Source organism: Alternaria alternata (genome assembly GCF_001642055.1).
Source record: "Alternaria alternata strain SRC1lrK2f unplaced genomic scaffold CC77scaffold_18, whole genome shotgun sequence".
Classification (NCBI taxonomy): Eukaryota; Fungi; Ascomycota; class Dothideomycetes; order Pleosporales; family Pleosporaceae; genus Alternaria; species Alternaria alternata.
This window is the reverse complement of record NW_017306207.1, coordinates 811,001-821,743: the sequence shown is the minus strand read 5'-3', so window position 1 is coordinate 821,743 and position 10,743 is coordinate 811,001. Positions and strand designations below refer to the sequence as shown.

Genomic DNA, 10,743 nt, shown 5'->3' with positions numbered 1-10,743 from the left:
AAGACAGTGTCTTCGAAGTTAAAAGAATACTTACTCTATCTCTAAGAACTAACTCTTAGGTTATCTAAGGATAACCTTTACACTTTGCTAAGCGCCTTTTATTACTATTGCTTATTGCGCTGCTAACTACTATTACTTCTTAAAAGCCTTTCTACATAGCTATAAAAGCGCGATAATTGTTTATAAGCTATCTATTGCGGTAGTAAGGGCTGTCGCGCTGCGTGTTGTAATTATTAGGGACTTTCTATAGTGCCTTAAGGTAGTGCTTATAGTATAGATAAAGCACTATAGCAGCGTAGTAGACAGGCGCGTTGTTAAACTTTAAGTAGTACTGCAATAGTTTCTTATAAGCTAAGTTTACGTTAAGTATAAGGTAGTCTTCTAGCGCTAACAAATTATTATAATTAATATCCTTTAAGCGCTCTTTAAGAGCTTTAAGCTTATTAAGTAGCTACTTAAAAGTAATTAGAACTTCTTATATTACGCTGTAGCAGCTGTGTTTACTGCGTTCCTCTAGTAGCTTAGAGGCCTCTGTAAAGAGCGCTAGAAGCCTTATATACTCTGTAATTATTGCCTAGTTGCTAGCATTTAGGCTACTCTTACGCAGGAAAAGCCTAAGTTCCTAAAACACGCTATTGCTGCCTCTAGGTTGTTATAAGCAGTAAGTAATAACTTTGTTATAGCAGCTCTTAGAAAGCTTATGCTTAATATAGTTATTAAGCAGGCCTTAGAGCTTAATAGCGCGTGTAAAGGCAGCAAAGTATAAGTTCTAGCGCGTTTTAACTAGCCTAATTAGCTCTTAGAGGACAATAGGCTTACCTAATAACTTAGCTTTAACTTATTAGAGCTTCTGTAACAGCTTGCGCGATTAGAGCGTACAGATAGACGCAATAATATTAAATAGTACACTAATAGGCCTATACTAACGCTACTTTTTTATAAAAGCCTCCTTGTCTTTAAGGCTGCTACTAGCGTTCTTGTATACGTTATAGTCTTTGCCCTATATAATAAGTTAAGCTCTAAGATTAAGTATATAGTAGTAGCAGTATAGACGCCGCTTAGAGGCGTTAAAGCTATATATACTAGCTAGATAATTAATAGCAGTATTATTATTGTATGCGTTGTTAAGCACAAAGTAGCCTACTAACGCTTTATTTACTCTAAAGTTTGTTAGCGTTCTTACAACAATAGCGCTAATATTATTACTACTATACTGCCTATAGAGCTCTAGTAAGCCTAGAATAAAGTCCTGTATATTGCCCGCTGCGTCTATTAAGTGTACGCAGATGCTAGTGTGTCTATACTTGCTGCTAGTTAACGTCTAGTTATTAAAGAAGACATAGATAAGAGACTGCGCGCCGCTTAGGTAGCTTTAAATAGCAGGTATGTACAAGTAATACTTAGAGATAATCGCGTCGCGGAGAGACTAGTAGTTACGCTAAAGTACTGCCTCTGCTAACAGGTTAGCAGCTTAAATTAACTAGCAAAAAGTAGGCGTTTTAATAACGCAGAGGCTTTAGTTATTAGCAGCTATCTAGTTCTTTAGCGCGTCTTAGAACTTGCGCTTTATAAATAATAATAATATCTTATTTGTAACCTCTTGTAATACCTTAACACTACTATTGCGCATAAGGCTAACAATTAAGCTCTAGTTAGGATCGCGGCTTCGTTAGAGGGGTCCTTAGGCACTAACGCTGTAGCTAGGCACACCTTTAGCTAGGTGAGTAGCTGCCGCTAACGTTAATCTAGCGTTGTACTCGCCTCTAAGTTTCTTGTGTATATAGCAATAGAAACAGAGCTAGTAGTTACAATGTTTAATACAATAATATACTAGCTAGCCGTACTTGTATATCCAACTTAGGGCACCTCTAGCGTGCTCTTTCTATCGCCTCTCTAGGTACAGGACCTGTAACTAGTCTAAGCTGTTAAAAGAAGTATTATTAGCCTTATCTATAGCCTCGCTAATTAGCGCGTTAGTTAATTTGTTAATGCGATTAAGCTTAGTGTTATTGTTAATAGATAGCGTAACTAACGCGTTCGCAGGTAGATCTCTGTGTTTATCGCGCTTAACAAGTCAGCGGAGGCTCTAATTTAATTGCTAGGTTATATTAGTACTAAGAGAAACTAGTATAACCTGTAAGTAGGCGCGTCGATAGATAGTAGCGTTAGTGTAGAGTTAGAATTTAAAGCGTTGCGCGATTAAGCTGCAATACTAGGGTTTAGCGCTAGCTACTTACAGAAACTATATCAACAGCCTTACTAACAGCCTTATTAACAGCCTAGAATAAGCCTCCGCAACACTATATATTAATCTTATATTAGTTAATTTAGTTAGTTTAAGAGCTCTAAACTGAACTAACTAATAAGACGAGAGCTCTAAACTGACACTGAACTGACTGCCAAGCAATTAGTCAGTCAGTCAGTCTCATCAGTTTGGATTGATTGTTAGCAACTCTGGCATGATTGAATGCCCACTTCTGGTCACTGGCGAGTACAATGATGAACGACCCAGCATGCTTCGAGACCTTCACAGGTAATGCCTTCGATAGTTTCTTTAAGGCAGGCCACATCGTGATATTGAAGAAACACCCAACCGTCGAGTTGTGCCGGCACGTGGCGCAGCAGGTCGTTGCCGTCAAATAAGCATGTTATCATTACCAAGTGACAGCTTTTCCATGCTCTGCCCCCGAAAATGCGTACATGCAACCCGGGTCAGATAGAGAGTCTCTCCTGTTGTAGTCTACACGTTTCATTGCCAACACTCCGATCTTGGTACAGGACGACGGTGCACCTAATACTAACACTTCGTTGTCTGAGTACTCAAAGTCCTCTCAGATTACAATGACAAGAGGTCGTTATTCAGCTGCGTGTTGTTCTCCTTGACAGGTGTGGACGTCCCCGAAGCGACTGCCGGATCTCTCTCATATGTAACGAATCATAGCGAAGCATTTTGTGTCACCAGTACATAGTAGCCTAGCGCGATTCCTCATTTTCGGCCCCCAAAGCTGACTCGAGCTCGGACTCAACATAATAAACAGTTTGTATGTAAGATGACGTCACGCTTCTGCCTAGTGTTCACAGGAGATGTCTTCGACATGAGCTTGACTCTGCAAGCAAAGGACATAATATCATTGCCGCCACTACGTGCCTGAGACTCACGCAAAATGACCGCCACTCGCGCTATACGTCGTCAGACTGTGCCCGGACAAGAGCTGACCACATTACCGTTCGCCTTCCTTTGACATCTCGCTGGCCTTGCTGACACCGGTAGCAATCATAGCGCAACCGCGAGGCTTTTAGACTCTGAGCCCATGGCGATGATACCTCCGTCTGTCTCGACCCGACGCCAAAACTCAAAGTTCCGCGACTTCCTAAGACATGTTCGACTGCTACTCCCGGCGTCTTTCCTTGGCCACACCTTGCCCTGGAAGACAACGTTCGAGCAACGCAAAGTTGCCGTATACCAGAGCCGACGCATGGCAAGCTTGAATATTCTGCTTCATGTCATTCCACTTGCTGTCGCTGGGACCCTTCTGGGCCTTCACTGGTCGAGATACTGGGTAGGAGTCTCGGACGACGCGCCGTCACTGCAATTCGCAGCCAAAGTCCACGAATTGCTCATGCAAGCATCACTCGTCGACGTTCTCCTCTATGTCATACGAAGCCAAGCACTTAACGGGTATCTGCCATTAGGTGCACTTGCAGGGGCTGCACAGGCACCCCAACTATCCTATCTTTGGTCGCTGGATTTCTTCTCCGCTCTTGTAGCGCCAAGCAGGGTTTTCAGATCACGGAACAAATTTATTTTCATATTATCGACATTTACGCTACTATTTATGACTGGAGTCGTGGGTCCCTCATCTGCAATTCTGATGATTTCACGGCCTGGTATGACGCATGTGCAAAACACCACAATCCGATATCTAGGCGTCTCGGAGGCTGATTTGTTTCCTACTCAAATAGATAAGACAAATCGATTGAACCTGTAAGTAAGTAATATTCTGCCCTTGGAGAGATACCTAACGGTCATCTCTTACAGTTCACTAGACGCCGGTTTTCATGACACGACTAGACTGGACTACAAACTTGACCGTAATGGTCCAGTACGATCAAAAAACTTCTGGCCAACTGACTTTCCAAGTAGTGTCGATAGACTCCTTCTATCAGAATCTCCTTTCTATGACTCGGATGGTATTAGTGGTAAATTGACCACTGGTGATGAATGGACCATTGGTACACTTCCGACGATGATGAGCACACTACAGCTATGGCATTACAGCTCAATTGGACAGCAAACTGCTGACCAAATGATTGATACGCGCGAGACCTTCCTGGCTACCGGAGCGCAGTGGACACTACAAACTTCGCAGCCTGTAGTGATGTCCGCCTGCTCTGATTTCTACAATACTGACAACATCTCTTACCCTCACGTCGACGGGTCAACAAGCATCCTCCAGAATGCAGCTGAATTGTACGATACGATGTTAAAGATGAACGCAAACCGTACATACTTTATGTCGTGGATCCAAATGCCTCAGGATCCTACTTCCTTGCTTGCCTTATTCATGTACATCGACGACCTAAACGATGTCTATAGTGGCAACGATGGCAGTCATTCGGGACCAATAACTCGTTTTACCATTTGTACAGTATCTTTGTTCTGGCGGGATACATCGACTACTTTGTCTCTTACCAGCACGGATTACTTAATACAAACGGAATGGCCTGGGAGTTGAGAAGACATCGTCCAGGATAAGTCGAGACCGATTACCATCGATCCCGAAGCCATTCCCAAGCTACATATCTCACCTAATCAGTCACTTGCAAGTAACTCGCTTGATTTGCCAGTAACTATCATGGCGGGATTCGCGTTTGCGCTGTCTTGGGTTCCTGGCCAGTATATATATTCAGTCGACAGGTATATTTCTCAAGACACGATTGAGGGAATGAACTCCTCTAGCATAAAAGACTCGACGTCCTTTACGCCATTCCGAATCGTGAAAACAATCACGGGTTACGGCTATGGTAGTACAGATACTTCCACCTTACTTTCGCTAGCAGTCATTATCACTTACTGCTTTATCACGGTCGCATATATCACTTATACCATCTTCACGGGCCACACGTCTGTAGCCTGGAATTCAGCGACCGAGCTTATCCTGCTGGCTCTTCAATCTAAAGAGCCAGACGATCTGGGCCACGTATCTGTTGGTGTCGACTCCACGGAGACGCTTCGCAGGAGCGTAGGAATCAGGGTAAACACTGTGAGCATTCCAGACACAGGGGAGCGTATGCAGAAACTGGAATTAGTCTTCGAGCATGATGTCCAAGATAAGAAGAGGATTTTGGAGAAAGTTGAACGGAATCAGGCGTACTAGGGCATTGAGATTGATTCTGAACAAACTGGATTAACGTAGTTCACTAGTGCGTAGCGGCGATTAGAAACAGCGATATACCCTGCTTTCGGCAGAATCAAGATCCCCATGCTGATAGGCAGCACAGCACTGGACGCGTTCAAGGATATGAAAACAGTTGTGGGGAATAGTGCTTTATCGCGTCTCGCTTATTAGGCTGCAGCTTTCATCTACTTAAGTATTGCGCGTTCATCCATACAATGATTCTACATCATCACTTGCACAACATCCACACATACAACAACATCCCATTGCCAATAATCAGAGATGGCTAGCACTTCCCTGCCCCACCTTCCAGCCGAGCTGTGGGCCCAAGTCCTCCAAAATGTCGACGATCCATTTTCTCTGTGGGTAACCTGCCGTCAGGTATCGCGTACCTGGAGAACAGAAGGTGAACACGCCTTTCGCGCGATCTTCCTCCCAATCCTTCATATCAAGTGGACTAGAGTTGCATTTGGCCGAATAGCACACACGATCATTGCTATTCCAGACGAGCACTCCATTAAATCACAATCAACAACGCTGTCCCTTGTGCTTCGATGGGGTGAACCAAGATCCGAGTTCATCCCGAACCACCTGGAGGATTTCACGCGTGACGAATTTGGGAGGGAACTCGCTTGGATCACTGACTATAACGACTATCGCTCATGGTTATACGGTTCGTCTCGTGAGATGAGTGAGCAGGCCATTTGGTTTGACACGGCAGATGGGCGGTATACATTTGTCGGTAGTGCTGAGACGAACGGATTTACTCCTCAGTTTCCTGCCGAAGAACACGATACGAGAGACAGGCGCCGAGTCACATACGACTGGAAAGTTTTGATGAATGCGCTCTTCGCGGAAGAAGTCTTTGTGCGGCGAAGACATCCGGGCCCGTCGTTCTATGAGCTTGGAGAGCAAGGCATGCATGACATTGTGGCTGGGGAGGATCAGTCAACGGACCTAAGGACGGTCCTGGCTGAGAGGTTTAAGCCGCTGTACGCCGTTGCTTTCCAAGAGAGGTTACGTCGTGCATTCAACAGGGAGGGTGTAGATCTCTACACCCATGACAGCTTTACTAGCATGTGTAATGCGAATCAGCAACTAGATTACCACATTGAGAAAACTGGATGCGGGTGGATGATGGAATGTAGGTTCGAAAGACTGCAAGCTTTCTTGAATGGTCTTTTGAAGCTAGAGAGGAAAAGATGGGACCGGGATATTACAGGACGACAAGCTTACATGAGGCTTGTGTAGGAAAGGCATTTAACCAATTTTCGAAATCAACAAATGCTCCAACATACGTTTGGTGTGAATGGATTTGACTCTCTATTCTATACTCTAAGAAACCAAAAAAGGTTCTCTGCAGAGTCAATATAACACAACGCTGATAGCATCGTGAAAGTGCTGAACCTAACTACGCCGTGATTGGGTGGGTTGCAGCTCATGGGAAGAGGACGTCTCAGTCGGAGCACTTGGTTCTGCCTTCTTCCAAACTGAACCACGCATACTTTCTGGTACCGTGATAGCGAAAACGCTGAGGAAGAGCCCAATGCCACTCAATATGACGCAGCTGTAGTACACACTTCTGTATCCAATGGTACTAAGCTCACCCTGAGGAAGATTTGCGTCTCCATACGTCTTCTCGATACCCTCTGCAACTGCAGTAAGCACAGCCAAACCAAGCACGCTACCGCCGACCTGCAGTGCGACGTTGAAGACGCCGGCGGCAGCACCCTGGTCCGATCTGGAAGCGGAAGAGACGACGACGAAGTTGGCAGTGATGTAGACAGCACCAATACCAGCGATGTACAAGATCATTCCTGGGAAGGTGTAGCGCCAGTACGAGGTATCTTCGGCGATGAAGCTGAAGAGGAGCACGCCGGGGATAGAAAGAGCCCAGCCGATGATAAACTGCTCATACAGTTAGTACATTCACTTCAAATTAGGGGGTAATACCATACCATAGTCCTTGCGCCGAGGATGGGGACGAGACGACCCGAAAGAGTGTTGAAGATGAGAGCGCTCACGCCGAGTGGGATGAAGAGCACTGAGGTGTGAATGGCACTCGCGCCGTAGGACTGGAGCTGGACAGTAAGGAAGTATGTGCATGCTTGTCGCACGGCATACGTGTTGACAGCAAGAACCAGTGTGAGGTTGAAGGACAGGTTGCGGAAGAGATGGGGAGCCAGGATTGCCTGGGAAGCTGAACGTTCGTGCAGAACGAAGACAACGAGCAATACAACCGACACCGCCAGCGTGGCGATGATCTTAGCGTCATCCCAACCTTCGGTGTTGGCGGAAGTAAGCGCGTATGTGAGGAGGAGAATACCGGGAATGCCAAGAGTAATACCAAAAGCGTCAAATCGGATCAGGCGCTCCTTGACCGATTGGAAAAGCTTCTTCTTTGGCACCTGAGCGCTCTCATCCGTACCTGCTCCATCTGCAGGAGGTGGAGTGATAGTACGAGGAGAGGGGACGCGTGGAAGAACAGCATATGCCGCTGGAATGACGATTCCTGAGATGATCAAAGAGATCCAGAAAATCCAACGCCATCCCAAGAACGCTGTGAGGACACCACCAAGGATGAGTCCGATGATGAAGCCCAAAGAACCTGCGGCGCCCCAGATCCCAAGCGCTTTCGCCTTCTGCGTTGGATCGGTGAAGTGCAGAGCGATGTGCGCCTGCGCTGGAGGGATGGTGAAAGCAGCGCCTATACCCTGGAATGCTCTAGCAACCACCAGTCCTATGAAGGTAGGAGAAAGGGCGCAGACCAGACTGAATAAAGCGAAGAAGATCATGCCAAAGAGCAGAACACGGCGATGACTAGACTGACGTTAGTCATGCCGACGACGTAGGATCATGGAAACCAACCCAAAGATGTCTCCTCCGCGACCACCTAGCAGTAGGAAGCCACCAAACGTGAGAGCATAGGCAGATATGATCCATTGGAGGTCTCCAACATTTATTCCAAAGTCTGTTTGTATGGTAGGAAGCGCAATCGTGATGGCACTCAAGTTTGCCAGATCGAGAAACATCGCAGAGCAGCTGGAACTTTGTGTTAGTCAGGTTCAAAGCGAATGCGATCGTTACTAACACAACAGCCAGGATGAGGTAGGGACTGCTCCCTGCCATGCGATCAGGGAGAGCCTGAACTTGTCGGAAAACCATCATGCGTGGTCTTGAGCTGCAGACTATGGCAAAGGGTGGAAGACAGACAGCTCAAGAACACCAGAAGATATTTACGATATCGTTAGATGGATCGAGCGAAGCGGCGACGGTTTATCCCAGGGTGGTAACGTCGACTCATACGGGCTAGCCCTGATATGGCATAGCGCAGGGAGTCAAAAACACAGGGTTAAACGAAGGCAGCTTGCCACGGGCCGTTCGCCTCGATCCCCATGCCTGGCTATGCACCGAAACACCATGGCCCAGACGGGAGCGCCCTCGTACCGCCTCTGCTCCCCAACGAACACCGCGTTCTAAATGAATGTTGATTGAAAGCGGGACTGCCAAGTTGTGCGGCCGGCGCCACTTCCGGTTGGCTTATGCAGGCTTCCACCACATAGGACAAGCTCGTCCATGCTTCAAGTGAGGTGTTTCCCGAGCGCACAAACGGCCCATTATTACGTACATCTATACCCATGAGGCTAGGAACCCGCTAAACGAAGTTAAGCTGCGGGAATAAAGCTTAAGTGGTTCAAGAGCTTGGACGGCACGCCTGATTGTCGAAAGGCCGTAAGGGCGTAAATGATGTTCAGAAAGCGCCCTTTTCTACATACAGCCTTTCTACCGGAGGCGAGAACATGATGTCTATTAGAGGCTGCGAGAATTCTCATCTTAGAAACCAATCTACAACTCGTGCGCTGCAGGACAACAGGTTGTTCTGTACATACGTATGGTGAGAATTCCTGCTAGCAAAAGCTTGATTCTGCCAAGGTATGGGACGGCCCGTCTGATGGACCGGGACACAGGGGTGACAACCGACTTGCTTGGCGGCCCTTTGTCCTGTCCTTGATTTTGTCCATGAAAGTCGATCGCTGATGCCTGAAATGCTTCAAGAGCGAAACCACCACGAAAGACACGGCACAGGCCAAGCTAGAAGAAGGTAATATAAGCTCGCATTGCTTTCTTCGTCCTTTCACGTAGGTGCTCTGCTGACGCAAGCGTGTAGCAGATTTGAGGATCCGCACTGGAATGACCCATCGAGGTAAAACGGGTGCTTAGCTCGGCGGTGACGATCACCAGCGTCTCAACATGTGCCAAACCGCCGAGCTTGCTGTACGAACCCTGGCGGCAACTGCATGACATTGTAGCTCACGCTGCTGACGGGCCGAAATGTATAGCAGCTGCAAGTAAGACTCGCAGATTGCAGCATGGGGAGCCATATTTGCTGCACGCGCCACTGTTCCCTATTCTAATAGGTACCTTCAAGTTTTCATGTTCTATTCTGAGAAAGGAAAGTTGCAACATCGTCCTGACGTGCTTCATCTCAAGACAGGTAAGCAATTCTGTCCGGAGAACACTGCGAGTCACCGTATCTGACAGAGCCCAATTGCTCTCGCGAGCTCAAGGGACAGGGTACTTGCTTTCGTATGGTGCAACGTACAGCTTGCAAGGCGACTGTCATCTCCGACACCATCGTGGCGCTACAGCTCAGGCCTCCGGCCCACTAAGTCACCAAATCCACCGGCCGCTTGCCTCAAGTCTTGTGTCCTGTCGGCGCAATTTCATGCGTGTTGGCAGAGCTCAACAAACCCTCACAAAACCTGGTCTGGTGGGTTTTATTGTGCGTTGAATCAGTCAAAATCAAGAGGATTTTCAAGACGACATGAGGAGCTGACACGCCAACTCAAGCTACTCAAAGGCGTTCATTGGACATAGAGAGTCGCATCACGCTTACCCTCGGTAGTCTTTCTGGTGATCAAAAATCGAACTGTACTCGATCAGCGACATCTTGACCCAGTAAGAATAGGATCCAGCACCATTACGAGTCGTGAAACCCAAACCTCGGTCCATCGTTACTGCATTCCAGTGGAGTAGCGTTCTCATCCGAATCAATAATCCGCCGCAAATACGAGACACCTCTACGGCCACCAAGCACTCGCTAAACCCTTGATACAGGATTTTCTCCCATGTGAGGTTTTCCTGCACGTAAGCTACTTTCCGCCCACGCTTAGTGAGCGCCACAAGAGTAAGGGTTGCATACAACCATGAAGAAACCAAGATTTTTCCACCATGGATCATGCAAAGGGGGTAGGCGAAGGAATATTCGACTTACCGGTGATGCATCCGGAAAGGCAAGCTGAAAGGGCGTATATAAATGGTATGTCGCCAGCTTAAATATCCG

At 47.0% G+C, this 10,743-nt stretch overlaps 3 protein-coding genes across 3 annotated transcripts; 2 read left to right on the top strand and 1 right to left on the bottom strand.

The window, feature by feature from the left end:
- Positions 1 to 3,277: 3,277 nt before the first annotated feature.
- CC77DRAFT_1052640 (hypothetical protein) lies at positions 3,278 to 5,378 on the top strand (the record flags this gene model as incomplete). Its single annotated transcript, XM_018527709.1, has 3 exons — positions 3,278 to 3,985; positions 4,280 to 4,649; positions 4,752 to 5,378. Exons 1-3 carry the CDS (start codon positions 3,312 to 3,314, stop codon positions 5,376 to 5,378), a joined length of 1,671 nt encoding a protein of 556 aa, XP_018383122.1. The 5' UTR covers positions 3,278 to 3,311.
- On the top strand, positions 5,210 to 6,992 carry CC77DRAFT_269032 (hypothetical protein). The gene has a single exon (XM_018530951.1). The coding sequence runs from the start codon at positions 5,682 to 5,684 to the stop codon at positions 6,648 to 6,650; it is 969 nt and encodes a 322-aa protein (XP_018383121.1). The 5' UTR covers positions 5,210 to 5,681; the 3' UTR covers positions 6,651 to 6,992.
- On the bottom strand, positions 6,729 to 8,684 carry CC77DRAFT_269024 (transmembrane efflux protein). The gene is made up of 4 exons (XM_018530950.1): positions 8,491 to 8,684; positions 8,268 to 8,441; positions 7,358 to 8,219; positions 6,729 to 7,307 (listed from the first exon to the last, which is right to left on the bottom strand). Exons 1-4 carry the CDS (start codon positions 8,565 to 8,567, stop codon positions 6,807 to 6,809), a joined length of 1,614 nt encoding a protein of 537 aa, XP_018383120.1. The 5' UTR covers positions 8,568 to 8,684; the 3' UTR covers positions 6,729 to 6,806.
- Positions 8,685 to 10,743: the final 2,059 nt, after the last annotated feature.